The following is a 22,052-nucleotide window of genomic DNA, read 5'->3' as shown; positions in this document are numbered from 1 at the left end:
AACATCTTCGCCAAGTGAGTCTGGTCCATTTCCCCTCATCAGGGAGGCAGGAGACTGCTCCTCCTGTGTGCTCTGCCACCTGCCTTGTTTAATCCCATGGGCGTCAGGACCACCTGCATCTGCACTCACAGACCAGCCTCCCACTGGTCACAGCACCAGCCTGAACCTTGGTTCGGTGGGTGTGACAAAGGGGTTAACAACTGCGTTGTGTCTCCCTGGGGAGAAGCAGCCAGTGGGACCATCCACGACAGAATTCATCACAAGCAAGAAACCAGTGGGGAGCTCCCTCAACCCGGAGCTCCTCTGCCCCAACCAGACCCGTAGGTGGAAGGTAGACTACGGACACATAGTATGGCACTCGGGAAATCCCATGTCACCAGAAATGCACAAGAGGGGGCACCTGGGTGGCTCAGTGGGTTGGGCTGCTGCCTTCGGCTCGGGTCATGATCTCGGGGTCCTGGGATCGAGCCCCGCATCGGGCTCTCTGCTCAGCGGGGAGCCTGCTTCCTCCCCTCTCTCTCTGCCTGCCTTCTACCTACTTGTGATCTCTGTCTGTCGGATAAATGAGTAAAATCTTTAAAAAAAAAAAAATGCACAAGAGCCTGAAACTCTCTTCTTGTATGCCAACCATCTCTGAATTATTCATGAGTTTCCTACTACATCCAGCCCAGTCCAACCCCTCATAATACACACATACCCATAACATGGGAGGGGGAGACAGCCTTGGGTAAGAATCTGCTCCTGCCTGTCCTCAGGCTAGTCTCAGAATGACAGGACGGAATGCCTGACCTCTCTCAAGGTATCTGCCCCTTGTTACTGAATTCTGGAAAGGCAGTGCAGGGGATAGAGTTGTGCACTCTGAAGTCAGCCTGCCTGGAAACAAATTCTCACTGGACCCCTCCCTGAACGTGGGAGCTGGAGATGGTTATATGGATCAGTGGGGTCCATAGCAGTAGCTGCTGCAAGAGATAAACCCAACATAAGTTAACACAGAATCCTTGAGTTCTTACTCACACAGCCGTCTGCTGTGGGTCAGTGATGGAAACGGCTGACGCCGTCCCTCAGAGCCCCGGCCTCCTTTCATCCTGCGGCTTGCTCTTCCAGATCCTCAGAATCTTTAACATCCTCTCCACTGAGCTGAGGGAGAAAGATCCAAGACCCTGTGAATGACTATTTTATTTTTTTTTAATTTTATTTTTTAAGATTTTATTTATTCACTGGACAGACAGAGATCACAAGTAGGCAGAGAGGCAGGCAGAGAGAGAGGAGGAAGCAGGCTCCCCGCCAAGCAGAGAACCCAATGCGGGGCTTGATCCCAGGACCCTGAGACCACCACGACCTGAGCTGAAGGCAGAGGCTTTAACCCACTGAGCCACCCAGGTGCCCCGTGACTATTTTATTTTTAATGGACCACAACCTGTTGAAGGGCCGAGCCCCCTGCCTCCACCCTCCTATATCCATGGACTGCAAAGGAGACCAGAAAAATATCATCTACGATCCTCAGAGGAGGAGGAGACGGGGTATCGGTGAGCCCAAGCAGTCTCTGGTATATAAATCAATATCCAAGAGCCTCTGTTTCCTCACCGGCCCATAAGGACAGGTGAACACAAGACGGCAATGATGATTAAATGGAATATTGCATGTATCACTGATGTAAGCTGAGTCCTCAGGAAAAGGTGGTTTTATTTTTAAATCTTTGCTTCAAGCACGGGTTTTCAAAGCATGGAAACTAAGGACTGAGCCTTCCACCATATAGGAGAGATTTTTATGCAGGGGTTGGGAGGAGGGAGAAAACCCTTCCCTCAAATCCCACTCCGCGTGGCCCCCTCCCCTCTCCCAGGCCTGGGGAGCGTGAACATGTACACCCCGTGTGAAACCCTGCCTCACAGCCTCCAGGGCTCTTCAGAAAGGCCAGCATTTGGAAGGGTGAAGGTCTCAGCTACATGAAGACTGGCTCTCTGAGCAGGACACTCATTGGGACATCCATCAACCTTCCATCACCAAGCACAGTTTTGTCCCTGGCCCTGTCAGAAACTGGGCATACCAGACCATCACGGTCAAGAGCTCACAGTCCAAGGTGTGAGGAGAACAAGCCGAGCAATGGGACCCAGCAGGTTCAAGGGTCCATAGAAGTGATGCACAAATAGGAAGCCCAGAGGAGAGGACTGCAAGTTCTCTCCAAGAGCATTTGTGCTGAGCCTTCCCAGGGGAGAGAACGCCAGTTAGAAAAGCTGGAAGAAGGCTTTGTGGAGGGGAAGACAGTGTGTGCTGCACGTGGGAGGATGGACACATGCGCAGATCCACTGGGGAGAAGTTCAGAAAGGCTGGAACCATGGCTACGCCTGAGCACCACCACCACTCCCCCCGCTACGTATTAGAATCACCTGGGGGCTTTCTAATCCCATCCATGAGCTCCACGTCCTGGGTTCTGGGCAAGTGTAGGCTTCGAAGCTCCCCCAGGTGGTTAGAATGTTCAGCCAGGACTAAGAAGCACGTGGGTCAGAGCCCAACAGGAGATGCGTGGCCTGGGATGGGGCCTGTCGGAGAGAATGAGGCAGGAATGAAAATCAGGCCAGGAAACTGGACGTTGTCCTGCAGGCCATGAGGGGGCCGATGTGGGGTCCTCCACAACTAGGAAATCCTTCGATCAGTAAAGTGGGGAGAAAAGGGGGAGGCCAACACAGCAGAGGCTGGGAGATGGCCACAGCCCGACTGTACCCGCCCAGCCGAGGGCCTGAACTGGGGTGAGAGGGCGAGGGCAGAGGGAGGTCTCCTCAGGACACTATTCCAGAAATGAGGACAAGGTTGGAGAACTCTCTCACAGATGGGGGCAGGGGGTGTACAAGGTAGAACTCCAAGGGCTGAAACCCGGGGCCGCTCTGCAGGGGGAGCCTCAGATATACCAATGTCCCTGCTCCCCGCCTGACTCCGGTAAAAGGACACAGCACCTCAGGAGAAGGGTTCAAGTGGAAGTCTAGCTGAGGCTTACCTTCAGGAATCCTCTGAGGGGCCCAAGGTGGGACTTTCCAGGAGAGTTCTGGTCTACCACACCCACACCCAAGTCCCCCCTTCCGTCTAGTCTCTTCCTCACTGACTGCACCTGGTTCCCAAAGCCCCACCTTCCCCTGATCACTTCGTAAATGCTGGTAAATGCTGGGCTCGAAGTCTGGCCACTAGATGGCGGCCGTCCCTATAAAATCTTCTGAGAGCGGCGCCCGGCTGGTCCAGGCTGTTTCACATGCAAAGCCCTCTGTCATGCCTTGCACTTAAGTGCATACTGAATGGTAAGCTACTATTAAAGGAAAATAACGGAACATTTTTGAATTATGGTCTTTAGAGCCAGAAACAAAAAAACAAACTCCACTTTAAAGTCCACTGCTCTCCTTTCTAGCTAAGCCTGGGCTCTTAACTACTTCTGAAGACTCAGTTTCCTCCCCTGTAAAATGGGGGCAATACCATCTCTCAGGATTGTTGTGATGAACACCCAATCTAGTTCCTAGCACGTGGGGATGGCTACTGACCGACCACCAGTGACTACTATTCTCAGCCTGTGAGGACTGAAGATAGGCCCCCTCCCCCTAAGACTAACTGCATACACATCCCAGTCCTGAAGCCTGACCTGGGAAGGAGTCAAGTATCCAGGGCCTCCTCCATCCTCCTACCCCATAAGCCACATAAAGCAAAAGGGCCTTGCTCTTCTAGCAGGCCCTAAGGATGGGAGGCCCGTGACCCTCCAGGAATGACTTTCCCGGTGGCCATCCTCCCAGAGAGGAGCTAGGAATGCTTGACTTGGGTCCTTTCTCTGGGGTCTCAGTTACAAGGGTAAGGGTGATGGGAGGTGATCCCCCAGCACCTAAGTCAGCTCCACAGCCCTCGCCAGGGCTCCAGGGTCCCCAGGCCTGGTGAGAACAGAATGGAATCTCCTCTGGCCCATCCCCCCATCCCCGTCTTTAGTGTTACATGAGGGGGCCACCTACATAAACCATCCCCTTCATCCTCCCCCTCCCCCTTGCTCCTCTGTATTTTTTCAATAGCTCCCCACCCTGGTCTCCTTCTCCCACTGAACCAATTCCAGTGGCAGTGAAAGCGATCTCCTTGCATTGATGCATTCAAAAGCCCTTTTGCACAAATGGATGGTATTTGAACTTCGCCACCCCCTGAGAGACCTGTGAGAAGCTTGGAGAGAGGCAGTGACCAGAGACTACACCATTAAGACAGGCCCCTCCCAGGGGGCTGGAGCTCCTCCTATTCCCAATCTACCACGAGTTGGTTCCACTTCCAGGCCACTCCTCCCACAGCCCCTTATTTTCACCGTCATCTCAGACAAATACAGGCAGATTTTATTCAAAGACAGGGCTCCTAGCCAGAACAAGTCTGCCCGGTGTCTGTCAATCAACCTCATGAGCTAGAGTTGGAGACCATGACCACTGCCTGGCTCTGCCCCCAGGTGGCGTGACTAGATTAATCTGGAAACTAGAGATGTGAAGTGACAGAACCCCAACTCAAAGCAAAAACTAGGAAGTTCAAAGAGAAGGTGGCTTCAGACATGGTGGGATCCAGGGACTCAAAAGAGGTCTTTGCTCCACCTCCAGTTCTGCTTCCTTTGGGGTGTGTTTTATTCCCAGGTGGGCTTTCTCCACATGTGGGAAAGATGACTACTGGCATCTTCTCACCTCCATCCCTGTAGTGTCCATGAAAATGGCAGTGAGGCTCTCCCTCTAATTCACAGAGAACTTGAATGAGCCCCAATCCCATTAGGGCCATAAAGAGAGGGAAAGGGTGGTCCCCCAAGGAAGACAACTGTCCAGACAGAAACTAAAATTACACATCTGCCCATTCTATTAATGATTAGTGCCAGACACATCTTGGGTGTTTAGCTGGCAAAGCCAGGTGCTGGGAATACAAGGATGAATAAAACACAGCCACTCAGGATCTAGTGAGGAACACAAGCAAATAATAGCGATACAACATGGAAGTGCTGGGTAAAGAACTACACTGAGCATGGTGAGGATTTGGGAGGGAGGCCATGGACATGAGTGTAAGTAGTGCACTGGGAACATAGAGATTAAATCTGAAGAGCGAAAAATTCATCCAGCCCCTTATGGCTTCACATCCAGGTTCTTGCCCACCTACCATGGGCCTTTCCCTTTCCCTGGAAGACAGGAAGCCTCTTTCCAACACCAGTCTGGAGAGCCTCTCCCTGGGCTGAACTGTGTATAGGAGGCTGGATGTCCCCCACTTCTTCACTTTCTCCCTCCCTCCTTCAGCACAAGGGGAGCATGATTTCTCCTCAGTGTCAGCCATGTTCCGTAAGGAGAGGTTCTGCCCATCAGACCAGTTCACGTGCAGGTTTCCTCAATCTGGGCATCAGTTACATTTGGAGCCTGGTGGCCCTGGGATGTGGGCTGGTGTGGGGCTTGTGCAATGTGGGGTGTTTAGCAGCAGTTCTGGCTTCTACCCACTAGGTGCCAGTAGCAGCTCCCTGCTTGGCTGCGACAACCCAGAATGTCTCCAGACGTGGCCAGGTGTCTTTTGGAGGGGGGTGGAAATCGCCCTCAGTTGAGAATCACTGCACTAGCTCACTCTCCCTCTACTCCCTCTGCCCTCACTCTTTCCTGACTCCAGACCCCCAGCCTTTGGAGAGAACAAGCCTCTGCTCTCTGGTTACGCAGGCTAATTCTCCCTGAAGAGACATCTACCAGTACTTGCTACATTCATCCCAGGAACAACCTCCAAGCCAGGGGTTCTGGAACTCGATGAAAGCTCTGCCCTGAGTTACTTGGTAGCTGAGTTCGTGAGCCTAGTCTAAACTGGTGGCTCTCCTTCTCCCCTCCCAGACCCTCCCCTCCACCACGACCTGCCACCAGTCAGTCTTTCCAAAGGAGGTGCCCCTGCTCAGAAGAAGGCAGAGGCCCTGAGCGTTCCTGAGACAGAGCCGCAGCAGGCTCTGTCTGCAGCCAGAAGCAGACGCCTGAGCGTGACTGTGACCATGACGAGGGTCAGAGCATTGCACGTGAGAGCACCTTTCCGGGGCACCTGGGGGACAATGCTTGGACTGGAGATGACGGGGTCCTGTTTTATTTCCTCCTTCCCGTTCTGCCCCTGTGCTGCTGGCCACACAGCCCCTGCAATGGATCCGGGAGGATTTCCTAAGAACAGAGAGAAGGCAGGACAGCCCTTCCCTACCAACCACACGCACGCCTCACCGCCCTGCCTCCGGGCCTCAAACCCTGCCTCTCCCTGAGGTACCTACCACACAGCCTGAACTTGGGAGGCGCAGGGACTGCTCACAAGACTGTGATGTGGGTCTCTTCCCAGCCCTGTGTTCAGTGACATCCCCCTGGTGGCTTGAAATGAGACATTGTGGGGATATCCGCACCGTGGAAAGCAGTCCATTTCCAGGATGGGGGGGGGTGTGGTGGGGAGGGGTAACAAAAGAGAACAAAATTGTCCAAGGTGCCTTGGTAAAGAGGAGAAAAAGGAGATCCTCGGGTAAAAGCTTTCTCAGATGTACACCAGAAACGAATAGAACATTGTGTCAACTACAGTTCTGAAAAAAAACTTTTCGGTTGACTTCAAGGATGTGGGCACTTTGAAACTCAAAGGTCAGGAGCTCAGGCCTGGCACCATTATAAAATTAAAAATAACTTTGGCAGAAGCGGCAAGAGAAAGTCTTGTACATTCCTCCAAATTTTAAGCGTGTGTCTAACCACCTCACAATGACATTGTTTGGGCCACAGTTGGGACCACCCCCCTGCAGTGGGCACAGATCCCTCTGTTGGGGACCCAGGCATTCATTCCTCCCTCCCACCCCACCCCCAACCCCCCCAGGCCCTGGAATGCGGCCTGCGGACACTTCAAAACACCCCCACCCCTGCCCTCTCTGAAGGGAGGTTGCATGCCCTGGGGGGGGGCGGGGTCATCACAGCATCAGGACAATACAGGGGCTACAAAGGCTGGCTGTGCCCCGCCCTGTGACACCACCACCACCGCCGCCGCCCCGCCCCCAGCCGTGAAGAGCTATCCCAGCTCCAGAGCTGGAAAGGGGATTGGCTGAGGTCATCCCCACTGGGCCATTCACAGCTTGACTTTCACCTCTGCCTGACCCTGGTGCCCAGTCCTGGGATCTCACTCCCTCCTAGGTGTTCCTGGCACACTCTCTAGGAAACAACCTGCACGCAATCTCCAGCCCGGAATCTTTCCCAGGGGCCCTCAATCTAAGACACCCCCAACCTGTTCTGGCCTCTCTGGAGAGGTGCAACATGGCGTGTTTTGCAGGGGCTAGTTTTAAGCGCTTCGTGATGGGAGGGTGGGGGAGTAGAGGGAGAAGCATGATGAAATAAGTGTGTGCACATGGGTTACTGTTTGTTTCCCAAGCCAGCATCTCTCTTGAAGGGCACAGCAAGGGGACAAAAGAATGTCACCTGTTTGTTGGATTTAGCAACACAAGAGGACCTCTGCAGCCACAGCCACCTGCTCTATTGGCTACACAGAGATCAGAGCTCGCAGAGACGCACCCTCTCCCTCCCTCCAGGCACAAAACACACAGCCTGCATTCCAGGTGTGGGTTCTTGAGCCAAGCGGAGCCGGGAAATGGGACAAAGTCGCCCCGCTCACCTTCAGTGCAAGAGGTGAAGCTGAAGAATGAGGCTTGGGATCTGCTCCTGGTCCTGGCCAAATCCTAGCCTCTAGCACGGTCACTCACTTGTGCATGACCCTCCGATGTTCACAAAACACATTCATTCATTCATTCCTCGAAGGCCTTGCCCGACTTACTGGTTGCCAGCTTCCTGGCTCGGAAGGCCCATTTGTGATGCGAGCCCTAGCTCCATCTTCCAATACAGGATGCACACACAGATGGAGAGCTTCCCCACCACCTGGAAGCGGGTACTCCTGGCGTCCCTGCTAGCAGGAGGGCTCTGCTGAGCACCCTCCAGGCCAAGGGCTGTGTCCACGCGGCCGGTGGTTCCAAGGGGAGAGAGAATTTGCCTCCCACCCCCCTCACTAATCCCCCTGCCCAACCGAGGTGCTCACTGATAGCGCTGACCCTTGGCCCTCCTAGGGGCAACCATGTTACTTATTAACCTGCTGATTGGAAATGAGTTTCTCTCCTGAGGTGCTGGAGCGAAGCCCAAAGCCCGAGAACCTGTGGAGGGAGGAGTTTCTTCTTCACGCGCCCTCACAGTAGCAGCTGCACCAGTCACCATTCACCTAGAACTTTACCAAGATCCCACGTGCCACGGGACCCTTCGACATTCCCTGGGTGGGCATTGCTCATGTACACCACTCCATTTTTGTGGCAGGCAGGCCTGGGTCTGAATCCTGGCTTACTTAAATGTTGAGGCCAGAATGAGTACTGGATATGGGAAGCGCCATCAGCACCTGGAACGGGGTAACGCTCAGTCAATGGCCACAATTGCCACTATTATTGCCTCATTGTTGTCCCCCAGAGAAGCCCCTGGTTACAGAGCTGAGCCACTTTGGAAGTGAAGCATCATCTGCCTGCTCTCATCCCATCCTCTGGCCGTGGCCATATCACAAGGCAGGCCAATCTCTGAAGGCCTATCCCCTTGCCTAAAGGGCTGCCAAATGTATGGGTTTCCCTTTCTGGGCTGGACCTTATGTTTGATCACCATGAACTGGAACAGAAGACACCAAGTGACTGAGGCCAGAGAAGGGGTTTCACTTGCCCACTGACCCCTGCTAATTCCATGCAGGTGCAAGTCTTCAGCCTTCCAAGCAATTTCAGTCCCTGAGCTGGATCAGAAGGTAGACATCAGAGGGGCTGCATGGCACCTGCTGCTGAGCTCTTAAAGGGACATCCAGGGAGCTGGCCAAGGAGATGATCTGGAAAGGGTCTCTATCCTTACTCTGGGTCAGAAATTGTGACCCACAGTCACATCTAAACCCATATTTCTTTTCTCTAATTTGGAATATAATGGGCAAATCTCTTCCCTATCTTTGTTTGTTGTCCTTTATAAAGACTTACTATAAAAAATGTTAATTTATATGAAATACATTTGGAGCTCAGACCAGTTGGCTCAGCAGGAGAGAGAGAACTGTTGGCTGGTTCTCAGTTACAAAGCTGCTCAAGGTCCAATATCAGAAGTCCATAGATAGGAAGGCAAGAGATCATCTTAAGCAACGCAGGGCACACTTTTAGGCCACCCAGTAGCTGTTCTTGCAGTTCAGCCAACATTTATTGGGTGTATTCCATGCCAGGTGCTGTGCTAAGTGACAGGAGAGTTGAAGAAAATATAAACCCCTGTACCTTCGATATTATTGTTTACTTATGAACATTTTTGCCATACTTGCATTCTCCCTCCTTCCCTCCCTCTGAACTGCTCAAATGGTTGCCAAACAGTTTGAATGTAAGTTATAGACATCACAACACTCCTCCCTTCATGGTCCCATCTCTGCCTCCGGAAAACAAGGGTTATCCTTCTACAGAACTACAGTACTGTGACCACTCATGAGGTACTTAATGTTGATGTAATATTGTCTAAAATATAGTCCATGCTCACATTTACCCAATTGTCCCAAGGATGCCCTCTGTAGCTTTTTTTTTTTTTTAATTACTCCAGGATACACTCATGTATCATTGCATTTGGCTTCTTCCTCATGATTTGATGATATAGAACTCTGTAAAGAAAACCAAAGAGCTCTCAAATAAAGGCTTTTGAGAAAGAACCTTCAGACTCAAACTAAAAAGAAAAACCTTCCATAAGGACCCTTGGATGCTGCATTCTCATTCCTCACCACAGATGGGCAAATTATTTCTTACAGGGGCATATGGGCTCCTAATTCTTCCAACAGATTAATGCCATCTGCTCCCTACAAGGAGGAAGAATGGTTAAAAAGTGGTGTCAGGGAGTCTTAGGTCCTGATCAGGTATGTCTTCTAGCACATGCTGGGGTCAGTGTGTGCCGGGCCTATTTTAGGCACTGGGAATGGGGTGGGGGAACTAAAACCCTGTCCTCACAGGGTTTATGGTCCAGCTAGAAGAAAGGGTTGGGGAGAGGAGACAGAAAGAAAAGAATGAGGCTAGATCTCTAAAGGATAAAGTAAATAGAGGGACATATAACCCAACCTTGGACAGTGAGGAAGGAAGGCACATCTAAGCTGCCAGCTGAAGGTGAATCTTGCAGCTGAAGACAAAGGAAGAGTATTCTGAGAAATAGCTGAAGAGCACGCGTGTGTGAGCCACATACGCAAGCTCAGTCCCACAGTGTAAGGACAGGAGGCATGGAACCAAGACTGGAAGCATGCACTGGGGCAGCCCAGGCTGGGCCCTACAATACACGCTAAGTTGCTGGGACTTTCTCTTAAGACCAGTGAAAAGCCACTGAGGGGTTAACAGAAGGTGTTCTGGCACATTCCACAGAAGGATCAGATAAGTGGGCAGAGAAAGGCCACCTGAAGGCTGTATTCAGTGCTGGCAATGGTGGCCTGCATCCAAAGTAGCACAAGTGGTGGGGCGCCCAGGTGGCTCAGTTGGCTAAGCACCCAACTCTTGATCGAAACTCAGGCCTTGATCTCAGGGTTGTGAGTTTGAGCCCCACATTGGGTGTCACACCCAGCATAGAGCCTACTTAAAAAAAGAGAGAGAGAAAGAAAGAAAGGAAGAAAGAAAAAGCAGAACAAGTGCAGATGGAGACAGCAACAGATACATACTTCCGAGACAGGATCCAAGGCTCTTGAAGGTAGAATGTACACAGGGAATTAAAAAAAGAGATAAGTCTAGGATGATACTGAGCTCTTTGTAATTAAAAAATGTTTTAGAACAGGGTTGGGTAAACTAAAGCCTGTGGGCCAGAGGTCTGTTTTGTAAATAAAGTTTTTTTGGCACACAGCCACTTGTTTACACATAGTCCATGGCTGCTTCCTGCTATAATAGAAGAGGTGAGTAGTTTCAACAGAGACCATATGGCTTGCAAAGCCGAAAATATTTATTATCTGGTTCTGTATAGAAAACATTTGCCAACCTCTGCTATAGATTACTGTATCCCAGAGATGCCTCATGAAGAAAAACAATATTTTAGTCAAATAAGATTGGGCAATTCTATACCATTTTCTTGACTTTTCACTGTGGATATATAGGTACACTGAAAGTCTTGAGGAGTCCTACAGTGAGGAAGTCTCTTTGTTAAAGCCAACATTTTCCAAATGTATTTGCTTATATTCAGTTTAATTCTAAAGAATGTACCCGTGGACACTCACTTTGCAAAGACTAGGAAGTATTCTGGAAGGGCAAAGATTGGTGAGAATCCAAGTCATGAGATCAGTTAAGAACACTATTCAAATAACAAGAATCACACAAAAGGGCCTGAGCCAGGGCTTAGGTCAAAAAAAAAAAAAAAAAAAAAGAAGAAGAAGAAGAAGAAAGTATGGAAGGCCATGAATGCAGAATCCTCAGCTTCCTACTTAGATGACTGTAAGCAACATGAATGGAGATAGGGACGTAAAAGAGAGGAGGAGGAACTGGGAGGAGGAACAGAGGAGGAAAAACAAACTTGAGGAAAAGGGGTGAATTAGACACATTGAATTTTCTTGGCTCGCAGTAATCCATCAACTTCTGCTTCCAGAAAAATAGAATATAGAAAACTATAAAGTACTCATGAAAGAAATTGAGGAAGACACAAAGAAATGGAAAAATGTTCCATGCTCATGGATTAGCAGAACAAATATTGTGAAAATGTCTATGCTACCTAAAGCAATCTACACATTCAATGCAATCCCTATCAAAATCCCATCCATGTTTTTCAAAGAAATGGAACAATTAATCCTAAAAATTATATCGAACTAGAGGAATATTGAAAAAGAAAGTCAAAGTTGGTGGCATCACAATTTCAGACTTCAAGCTCTATTACAAAGCTGTCATCATCAAGACAGCATGGTACTGGTACAAAACAGACACATAGATCAATGGAACAGAATAGAGAGCCCAGAAATAGATCCTCAACTCTATGGTCAACTAATCTTCGACAAAGCAGGAAAGAAAGTCGAATGGAAAAAAACAGCCTCTTCAACAAATGGTGAGATTGGACAGCTACACGCAGGAAAATGAAATTGGACCATTTCCTTACACCACACATGAAAACAGACTCAAAGTGGATGAAGGACCTCAATGTGAGAAAGAAATCCATCAAAATCCTTGAGGAGAACACAGTCATCAACCTCTTCAACCTCAGCCACAGCAACTTCTTCCTAGGAATATTGCCAAAGGCAAGGGAAGCAAGGGCAAAAATGAACTACTGGGACTTCATCAAGATCAAAAGCTTTTGCACACCAAAGGAAACAGTTAACAAAATCAAAAGACAACCAACAGAATAGGAGAAGATATTTGCAAATGACATATCAGATAAAGGGCTAGTGTCCAAAATCTATAAAGAGCTTAGCAAACTCAATACCCAAAGAACAAATAATCCAATCAAGAAATGGGCAGAGGACATGAACAGATATTTCTGCAAAGAAGACATCCAGATGGCCAATAGACACACGGAAAAAGTTCTCCACATCATTCGGCATCAGGGAAATACAAATCAAAACCACAATGAGATACCACCTCACACCAGTCAGAATGGCTAAAATTAACAAGTCAGGAAATGACAGATCCTGGTGAGGATGCAGAGAAAGGAGAACCCTCCTACACTGTTGGTGGGAATGCAAGCTGGTGCAGCCACTCTGGAAAATAGCATGGAGGTTCCTCAAAAAGTTGAAAATAGAGCTACCCTATGATCCAGCAATTGCCCTACTGGGTATTTACCCTAAGGATACAAACGTAGTGATCCGAAGGGGCACCTGCACCCGAATGTTTATAGCAGCAATGTCCACAATAACCAAACAATGGAAAGAACCTAGATGTCCTTCAAAAGATGAATGGATAAAGAAGAAGTGGTGTATATATATACAATGGGATACTATGCAGCCATCAAAAGAAATGAAATCTTACCATTTGCGACGATGTGGATGGAACTCGAAGGTATTATGCTTAGCAAAATAAGTCAATCAGAGAAAGACAACTATCATATGATCTCTCTGATATGAGGAAGTGGAGATGCAACGTTGGGGGTTTGGGGGGTAGGAAAAGAATAAATGAAACAGGATGAAATCAGGAGGGAGACAAACCATAAGAGACTTTTAATGACACAAAACAAACTGAGGGTGGCCGGGGGGAGGGAAGTAGGGAGAGGGTGGTGGGGTTATGGACATTGGGAAGGGTATGCGCTATGGAGTGCTGTGAAGTGTGTAAACCTGGCGATTCACAGACCTGTACCCCTGGGGCTAATAATACATTATATGTTTATAAAAAAATAAAATTATAAAAAAAATAAAAAAGGCAAACTTTTCCCTTTTCTTTAGACTAAGTAAAACCAAGATCTTTGGACACTATACAGAAAACAAAGGTAAGAAGACCCAAAGTGCAGAAAAGGAGGCAGATGGTTAGGGACCTCAGGACCTGAGGAATGACATATGAGTTCCCTGGATTTTCTTTTTGTCTCACACATCCCAGATTGAGTGCTAGAGAAACCAAAAGCTCAGAAATGTCAATTGGTCCAGATAAAAAATGTTCAACAAAAGTTAGCCGGAAGACCAGAAAAGGGGCAGACTAGCACACAGAAATCTTTTAGACAACAGCCATCTTACTGTAGCTTTTTTTTTTTTTTTTAACATCTTTCTCTAGCCACAGAGAAAAACTGTGGCCCTACTTTCAGTCATACTAACAAAGGCCAAGAAGTAATCCCAAACAACCATGTTTAAGAGGCTTTCATGAGGAACCCCAATAACCTCCTAGGATTGTGCCAGAGAGGCCAAAGTGTATCCCCCTGGTGTCAATAAGACCAAGTGGGAATTTGGACTTCCACCTCTACCCAGCAGTAATAGGATGTCATATCTCCCCACCACCTGCGACCATTCCCCACCCCGGCTGGAACGGTATCAGAGAAAGCCAGCAAAAACCAGTTTACATGAGATACAAGTCTCAGAGTATAATAGAAAAATGCCCAGTATAATAGAAAAATTACTCATCAGGGTGCCTGGCTAGCCTAGTCAGTAAAGCATGTGACTCTCAATCTCAGGGTCGTGACTTCAAGCCCTAAACTAGTCATTGAGCCCACTTAAAAATTAAATAAATACATATCACTCATCATACCAAGAACTAGGGACATTTCAAGCTGAATGGAAAAAAAAAGACAATCAATAGATGCCAGCACTAAAATTAGAATTTCTGACAAAAATTTTAAAGCATCACAATAAAAAATGCTTCAATGAGTAATGATAAATACAGTTGACACAAAATGAAAGAAACAGAAAGCCTCAGCAAAGAAATAAAGGAGAACCAAATGGAAAGGTTTGAAATGAAAATTTTAGCGATTAAAATGGGAGTGTCTGGGTGGCTCAGTCAGTTAAGTGCCCTGGGTTTGGGTCAAGGTCCCAGGGTCCTAGGATCAAACTCTGCATCAGGCCCCACATCAGGCTCCCAGCTCATCAGGGAGCCCACTTCTCCTTCTTCCTCTGCCACTCCTCCTGCTTATATTCTCTCTCTCTTTCTCAAATAAAATCCTAAAAAAAAAAAAAAAAAAAAATTAAAATTAAATGTTCAGAGGCTGGGTTCAAGAAGAGAAAGAAGGGGACAGAGGAAAGAATCAGTGATGTGGAAAAGAGAACAATAGGCATGGCCTAATCTGAACAACAGAGAGAAAATAGACTGGTGAGGTGTGGGGAGAGAACAGAGCCCCAGGGAACTGAGGAAATATAATAAAAGATGGGAGTCCCGGAAAGAGAGGAGAAAAGGTGAGACTGTAAAAAGAATCAGAAATAATGGCTGAAAAGTTCCCGTCTTTGACAGGAATCATCAAACTGAAAATTCAAGAAGCTTAGTGAACCCCAAACAAGATAAACCCAAAGAAATCCATGCCAAGACACACAATTAAGTTTTGGTGGGTTTTTTGTTTGTTTGTTTGTTTTTGTTTTTTTTAAGATTTTATTTATTTGAGACAGAGAGAGCACAAGCAGGGAGGAGAGTCAAAGGGAGAGAGACAAGCAGATTCCCTGCTGAGTAGGGATCCTGACACAAGACTCCATCCCAGGACCCTGGGATCACCACCTGAGCCAAAGGCAGCCACTTAACCTGACTGAGCCATCCAGATACCCCCAAAATTCAGCTTCTGAAAACTAAAGACCCAGTAAACAAAGTATCCAAGCTTTACTAGGCTGTCTCAGACCTTTGATGGCTACTACTTATGGTAGCTGAGTAACCAGGGCTGGAGAGATAGGTCTCTCTGTTCAGCCTGGATCAGGTGACAATGGCAGTGTGGGAAGCCATGAGGTCAGAGAAACTTGCATGATTTCAGGGTGACCACCTCCTAGCTTGGATTTACCTTGTGGAAACAACCTCCTGTGGTTTTTAGTGGAATGGAAACAGATTTTCTTGGTGTGTTGAACACACTAAATCTTCAGGGTCTTTCTTCCTGCTGCTCCCATAGCCTGGAATGCACATTCCTTGCCTCTTCCCATTGCTGGCTACCTCAGCTTTCTGCATAAATGTCACTTCTTCAGAAGGGCTTTCTCCTCTGTCCCTGCCAAAAGTAGATTTTCTACCAATCCCCGCACTATTAAATTTTATCATTGCACCATTCCCCCCACCTTGTTATTGACCACAATGTGCAAATATTTCATTTGCTGACTTGTATAGTGTAGCTCACGACTGCTAAACTTAAGGTCCATGGGATCAAAGCCCTGTGTCCTGAGGGCTTCCCCCATGATCTGATACACAGAGATCCCCACCCCCACCCCATGTTCCAGGGGGCTGAGCCTGCACTTCATCTACAGCATCTCATTTAGTTGTCACATGTTGACAGTGAGGTGGGTATTGTTGCTCTCATTTTACAAACGGGGAAACTGAGGCTTAAGGAGGCAGAGTCTCATGCCGAAAGTCACACACTGACCAAGATGCAAAGTTTCATGCACGGGCTTCTTCATCCCCACCCACACCAATGTATTTCCCACTGCACCACCCAGCCCCCCTGCTGAGGCAATTTATCTGGGTTTGCGCCCCAACCTTACACTCTTCTTGCTAGTGTCTTACTAAATTCACAGAGATTGCTCATCTAAAATTCGGAGAATGAGGCATCAAACGGCAAGCACTGGACAGGTAAAGAGCCCTTCATTACACCCGTCTCTAAGCAGTTGGGCCGGAGTTTTATTTCAGAGCCTGGGTACCATGGTGATGCAAGCTCTATAAATACCCGAGGCTCCTTTCAGCCAGCCCGCTGGGTATGGCACTGGCACCCCCACCCATTTCCCACCAGGGCTCCTCTGCTGCTGCTGGGGTGGGGGTAGCGGAAAGCACCCCTCAGCAGGAACTCCCTCCCTCTGCTCACACTTACTTTCTTTCTCCTCTCCACATCCCCACCCTACCCCTGAAAGTGAGATTTCTTCTCCACCTCCTCCTTCGGTTCATAATTCATTTCCTCATCCCCGGGTGAAAGACTCAACAGTTCCCAGCCCCCAGTACCCAGAAGACTCTTGCATGGGAGAATCAAAGCCTCTCCTACCAGCCCTGTGGTAGCCCCCTGTCAAGAAGAAATCCAGTTCAGTTAATAAATGAACAAACAAGGTTGGGGGGTAAGTCCGGGGGTGGGGGGAGAGAGGCAAGCAGCCTAGGGAGAAAAGTGCTCCTCGTTCCATGGAGAAAGCTTAGCCTATTGAACCCCCTGATACCTAACTCCCCAGATGGGTCTCATCCATGGCACTAGTGGAGGTCAAGAATCATGTTGGTCTCTATTCAGCTTTAGAAGTCAGAACCCCCACCTCAACCCTGTCCTCTCATTGTAAACTCAGCTATGACCGCAGCATGCCCCCTCCCACCTCCAACTACGCCAAGCAGATAAGCAATCCAAACGAAAGCAGGAGTTCCAAATAATCTGGATATTCCTCTGTCTTGAAGTTCCTCCTTCACTGGCACTCTAGAGCCCATATCGCTGTGAATTTAGAAGCTAAAACCTACTTACTGGAAGGAGCTGAGTGGGAATCTTGGCTCTATTATTTACTATGTCACTGTAAGAAATTCACTTCACTTCTTGGAGTCTCAGTTTACACATCCATAAAATGGGACTAGTAAGAGCCAGGGCAATGAGTCATTAGTCATAGACACTCCACCTACCTGTAAAGTGAGGAGGCTGTGCCAGACTTATATCAGTTTATTTTCATGCACCGTATTAAGCACTGAGGACCCAGAAGTAGATTAAAAAGCCATCTCTTCTGTTTTGCCTCTCATAATGCTAAGGTTTCTTCTATCCTAATTTTCTCTGGCTTAGGGCATGTTTTCCCATCATTGAAAAGAACAGTCCATGGGCCCAGTTATGAACCTCAAATAATGCATGGCTATAGAAAAAGGACATTCTGGACTCAATCATGGAAACGGAACTGTGTGCCTTGTCTGAGATGTGTGGGAGGGACAGCATGGGGTAGGGAGGTACGTGCATGGAGTCGGAAGAAAAATCTCAGCAGAAGTCTTCACAGCCTCCATTTTCCTTGAAGAATGTAGACTCGAACAAGAAACTACTCTATTGCTAATATGTCTGTTCCTTTTTTTTTTTTTAAAGCTTAATTTCTCCTCCTTGACATCTTCATGAAATGTTACCTTGCCACTCTGAAATGTTTGAAACACATGTGTGCAAACTGGCCTTTCTTCTTTGCTCATACAGTGGGGGAAAGGATTTAAGTGGGCGTCTCTTGTAAAAAAAAAAAACAAGGCAAGGGGCACCTGGGTGGCTCAGTGGGTTAAGCCTCTGCCTTCGGCTCGGGTCATGATCTTTAGGGTCCTGGGATTGAGCCCCGTGTCAGGCTCTCTGCTCAGCGGGGAGCCTGCTTCCTCCTCTCTCTCTGCCTGCTTCTCTGCCTATTTGTGATCTCTGTCTGTCAACTAAATAAATAAAATCTTAAAAACAAAAACAAAAACAAGGCGACCTGTGCCAGGCTCAGGTATTTCCTATGGGCCCCCTGGAGGTGAAAGCGAATGAGGAAAGGCTTGTCCTTTGGTCACTTCTGCTTAGCTCCAGTACCGGCCATACCTCCAGCTCAGCTCATGGGCAGCAAGACACGGCGGCCCCAACAGGAAGGCCGGGAGAGGCTGGGCTTCTTGTCTTCAGTTCACATTCCTGCAGTTCAGTCACCTGTAGAATAATGTCCAGCTCGCCCTATCTCGTGGCTGAGCTGGTTTTACCTTTAATCCCTTTCACGTTTGTCCTCAGCCTTGGAGAATGCCTGGGGATGATTCACCCGCCATCACATGGGGCAAGCAGTCATCTGTTTTATTACCTCACCCTGCTTGCCGCTTCTGGGAGATAACCTAGGATTCTTTTGTTGGGGGCGGGTTTGATGGAGGTAGTCAGGACTCAAAAGCAGATGAAGGCTTTAAGGAGTTACTTTCTATTATGGTCTCTCTTTCCTGCTCCCCTGCTCACGTCTCAAAGCCCAAAGAAAAAGGGAAAATCCCAGGGCTTGGGCACCTGGGCTTAAAAAGCAAGCTGAATTTAACAGTCTCCAACATGTTTCCCTTCACAACAAACACCAACCAGTGAGAAGGTTGGGTTGCAAGAGACGACAAAAAGGAAATCAGCAGTTGGGAGGATTGTCACAAGCAACCACGCCCAATTTTCAAGAAGGCAAAGGACACCACAGGTTTGTGTTTTGGAACAGAAAAGACTTCATTGATTCCAATTTCATAGGGGCATGCTTGCTGCCAGGCTTGGCACTCCTAATGTACCACAATGAGGCCCCCGAGGTGATGGCTTACCACTGAGTGCCAAGCCTTCTATATTTCTCATCTCCTGGAGCCATTAAAACAAGCCCTGTGTAATCTATGGGATGGTTTTCAGACCTAAGACTTGAGACTTTGGTTAAGCAAGTTACTCACGGTAACACTGGGAGAAAACAGGGCAGATGTGGCCCCCAAACAGTTTCCAGAGCTCCTGCTTCTTAGCAGAATACTTATGAAGCAAGCATCAAAAGAGACAAGCATTCATCACCATCCACAGTGTTCCAGATCCAGATTACGGTAGGTATGGGAACTGCAGCATAATTTAAAAAAAAGAAAAGAAAAGAAAGTATAGGTTAGTGGTTAAGTGCCGAAATCAAGTAGACCTGAGTCTACTTACTGGTTCTATATCCCTTGCCAATAATATAGCATCTTAGAGTCTCAGTTTTCTCATCAGTAAAATGGGTATAAGTGTGCCCTACTCCAGAGGGTTTCCTTGAGGATTATATAAGATCATGTGTGTAAAGCACCCAACACCATGCTGGCTTTGCTTTTGAGCTATTACTCTAATCTATAATAGGATTTTATATTGTGAAAGCTTGGCCCAAGCAGAGGACATGATGAAGGCTATGGGAATCCTCCTTAAAAGGGTGGGGAACTCCTACTTTTGGGTGTTGTGAGCCAGTCTGAGCCCATGATTCTGAACTCCCGTGCATGGCATCTGTGGAATGAAGGTGGGTAGGAAGGGCTAAAGACGAAGCCCTAGGTCAGGCCTCAGGGAAGTAACTGACTTTGCAGAAGGCATTTGGAGGTAAGGAACTGCCTTAGTGGGTCTTATCTATTAAGAGAAAATGAGCCCACAAACATGGGATTCCTTCCCTTGCTCAGCACACTTTGGCCCATACAGCACAGGATGCTGGCTCCTCTGGGAGACTGAGGGTCTCAGACAAGAGGATACACTGCACTGGGCTCCATTCCTCCCAGCCAGGTTCCTGCCACATACCCAGGGCAAAAGTGGTTAAACACACATTCAGGAAACACAGACGAGCTAGCTATAGTCATGCCAACTTTTTATATTTAATTACATATTTTTAATTTCTCAAGAAACGCTATCTGATTTTAAAATTTCTTCTAATTTTTTTCAAAATGTGATTTTGCTTTGTTTCTTCTTCCCCCAAATCCATAACATACCTATCTCAAAGTATCACAGGACAGAACCGCTTGTGAAGCTGGAGCCCACAGCCTGGGACGGGCTATTTAACAAGTCCATCATTCCTATTACTTTACAAAATGCTTCCCCTGACACCCCTTGGAAGTCGTCCCGGGGGGAGGGGATTCATAGTATGCACTCCTAATTTTAGGGACCCAGAGGAGAGCCAGCTACATTAGCAAACACGGGGGTGGGGGTGGGGGATGGTGAAACAACATGGGGAGAAGAATGGAATGAGAGGGAGACAGATGGTGCGTGTGTTGGGGGAAGGGATCAGAGATCCAGGAAAACTTATGTTCCCTGAATCGCAAGAATGTTTCCATTTAACCACTTCTTGCCTGACTCGTGATTCTACATAAAAGAGAAGTGGGGAGTTGTAAGATTTGGGGCCACCTGTACTTAGAAGCGAGGTGCAGAGCCAGGAGCGTTGGGAAGCAGGGGCGTAGCGGTTCTTGCTCCAGTCACCTGGGGATCCAGTCCGCGTCGGGGATCCAGGTAAGGGGTGGTCTCCCTTTCCCCTGGCAGGGGCGGCCTAGGGGCGGCCGGCGGTTCGGACTGTCCCACGAGGGGGCGCGTCTTGGGTCCTAGGACCCGCCCTCGCAGCGCTGGGCGCGGGGAGGGGACCTGGGAACCCAGGCGCCCAGCGCTCCGCCTCCTGTTTCCGGGGCAGCGCGGTTACCTGCACCGCCCGAGCCGCACCTGGCGGAGGCAGAAGTCGCAAAGCGAGAGAGCGCAGAACGCCGCAGCGGAGAGTGGCGACGGCGCCCGGCCAAGGGGGAGGAAGAGGAGGAGGCGGTGGTTGCAGGCGGCGGCGTGGAGGGCGCAGCGCGCAGCGCGGCGGAGGAGGGCAGGCGGCAGCTGCGCTCGGCTCGCTCTGTCCCGCCGGCCGGGCGCGTCCCCGGGCCCGCACCGCGCCGCTGCGGGCGCACATGGCAGCGTGAGAGGCCGGTGGCGGGAGCAGCGGGCAGCGCCGGGTCGGAGCCTCAGGGCCGCATGGACCGCGGCGCCACCGCGGCCGGCCCCCACTAGGGCCCCCAGTCCGCGGGCGCCACCCCACCCCCATCATGGTGCCTCGGCGGCCGCCCGGGCTGAGTACGGCCGGCCGGAGCCGCTGAGCCGGGGGCCCCCGCGGCGACCGGGAGCTGCATGGGGGAGCGCGGGCCGCGCTCGGGAAGATGCCCCGGCCGGAGCTGCCCCTGCCGGAGGGCTGGGAGGAGGCGCGCGACTTCGACGGCAAGGTCTACTACATAGATCACACGAGCCGCACCACCAGCTGGATCGATCCGCGGGACAGGTAGGACCCCGGGGAGCCCGCACACCTCGCGTTCCGGCCTGGGCCCCCTCCTGCCCCGGGGACCACCAGCCGGGACTGGGCCGGGGGTGCAAGGGAACTCTGTGAGCCTCTTGCGCTGTCTTTAGTTTGCCGCCCCCTCCCCAACCCCCCGCCGTCTGGGGCGCTGCTCCTGCTGGGGTGGGCTGCTGGGAGGAGAGGACGGCCAGTGGGTTGGCCCACGCAGTCCCATCGCCACCCGCTTGGAGGGCTTAGGCCCCAGCCGGCACCTGCACGGAGTTTTGACCTTAAGCTCTAGCCCCGCCCCCTCCGCCCCCTTTAGGAAGAGGTCGGGCGGGGGCGGGGGAAGCAACCTAGCCGAGTGATTCTGGGGCTTCCGGGGGAGTCTTTCCCGGGCAGATGGGGGGAGATGGGGAAGCATCTGGTTAGGAGGGGGTAGTTGGGACCCAGGATCCAGGGGGAAACTGCTGGAGGAAGAAGGACACTAGGCAGAGGGGAAGGCAGGCCGGAGTGTGGTTTTTGACAGGTGCCTGGGAGGTTCTGAGAAGAGCGCAGGAGCAGCCAGGGGGCCTGGAGGCCGGGAGTGGGAAGGAAAGGAAGGAGCGGGGGAGGGCTGATGGGGAAGATTGGTTCTCCAGGAATCTTACAGCAACTTGGAAGCTCTTAGGATGCAGATGGAGGTGAGAGGCCTCCCGCAAAGCCCAGCCCATCACCTCGTTCTCCTCCCTTTCTTCCTGAGGGGCCAGAGCTCCTCAGCCGTGTACCAGCGCGTCGTGACCTTGGTGGGCACC

At 49.8% G+C, this 22,052-nt stretch overlaps 2 protein-coding genes across 4 annotated transcripts in view; one reads left to right on the top strand and one right to left on the bottom strand.

The window, feature by feature from the left end:
- Positions 1 to 1,666: 1,666 nt before the first annotated feature.
- Positions 1,667 to 21,145, bottom strand: LOC309861311 (uncharacterized protein). Its single transcript, XM_082724122.1, has 4 exons — positions 20,364 to 21,145; positions 18,920 to 19,073; positions 18,075 to 18,176; positions 1,667 to 2,537 (listed from the first exon to the last, which is right to left on the bottom strand). The coding sequence occupies exon 1, from the start codon at positions 21,034 to 21,036 to the stop codon at positions 20,503 to 20,505; it is 534 nt and encodes a 177-aa protein (XP_082580248.1). The 5' UTR covers positions 21,037 to 21,145; the 3' UTR covers positions 1,667 to 2,537; positions 18,075 to 18,176; positions 18,920 to 19,073; positions 20,364 to 20,502.
- The window catches only part of WWC1 (WW and C2 domain containing 1), a 151,553-nt gene continuing 150,631 nt past the window's right edge, over positions 21,131 to 22,052 (top strand). For 2 of the 3 annotated variants that reach the window (XM_082724115.1, XM_082724114.1), the window contains exon 1: positions 21,133 to 21,264. In XM_082724115.1, coding sequence (XP_082580241.1) covers positions 21,146 to 21,264 — 119 coding nt within the window. In that variant the 5' untranslated portion in view covers positions 21,133 to 21,145. Of the gene's footprint in view, positions 21,265 to 22,052 lie in introns of all 3 variants that reach the window. The other variant, XM_082724116.1, reaches the window with a different exon arrangement.

The sequence above is a fragment of the Mustela nivalis genome, assembly GCF_964662115.1.
Source record: "Mustela nivalis genome assembly, chromosome: 3".
Lineage (NCBI taxonomy): Eukaryota > Metazoa > Chordata > Mammalia > Carnivora > Mustelidae > Mustela > Mustela nivalis.
Note: the sequence above shows the minus strand (reverse complement) of the source record. Positions and strands in the feature narration are given on the sequence as shown.